General features: G+C 70.4%; 1 protein-coding gene across 1 annotated transcript in view; it reads right to left on the minus strand.

Annotated features, from left to right (window-relative positions):
* The window catches only part of PLK5 (polo like kinase 5), a gene marked incomplete at its 5' end in the record, with an annotated part of 6,787 nt that overhangs the window by 5,339 nt on the left and 935 nt on the right, over positions 1 to 513 (minus strand). Inside the window, 1 exon segment of the mRNA XM_021707892.1 lies at positions 371 to 499. Within this exon segment, the coding sequence (XP_021563567.1) occupies positions 371 to 499 (129 nt within the window).

Consider the following 513-nt stretch of genomic DNA (forward strand, 5'->3'; position numbering starts at 1 on the left):
GGGGGCGGCAGGTGAGGGGCCCCAGCCCCGGGGGGGCCTGAGGCGGGTGGGGGACCCTGGTCTCCCCCCAAGACCCCTCCCGGCCTCTCCCTCTGCCTCGCCTTGCAGCCTTGGAGTGTCTCAGAGGCATACAGAAGGTGCTCAATAACCAAGGATAGGACCCTTCCCATGGCCTGGGCCTGGCCCCTGGGGAACCCTGGGTCGGGGGACGGGGTTGGACACAGATGGATCCCAGCCCCAGTGGGTCAGGACGGCCCCGGTGGAGGGGTACGGGCTCTGCCAGGGCTTCAGGGAAGCCTGCATGGAGGAGGGGGTGGAAGCAGAAGCCAGGACTGCCCGTGCCCTCCCCGGGTCCCCGTCCCATCCTCACCTCGCTGCCCCCCTCCACGGAGTCAGGGTCTGGCCTGTGGCCTCCTGGGTCCGAGGCCTCTTTGGGAGTGAAGGGGCCTGAGGGGGCACAGGCTTTGTGGCCAGAGCCTGGGCCCCACGCAGGAGGCACCTGCCACCCCTCCC

Source organism: Carlito syrichta, unplaced genomic scaffold, assembly GCF_000164805.1.
Source record: "Carlito syrichta isolate Samal-C Ts95f unplaced genomic scaffold, Tarsius_syrichta-2.0.1 Scaffold126635, whole genome shotgun sequence".
Lineage (NCBI taxonomy): Eukaryota > Metazoa > Chordata > Mammalia > Primates > Tarsiidae > Carlito > Carlito syrichta.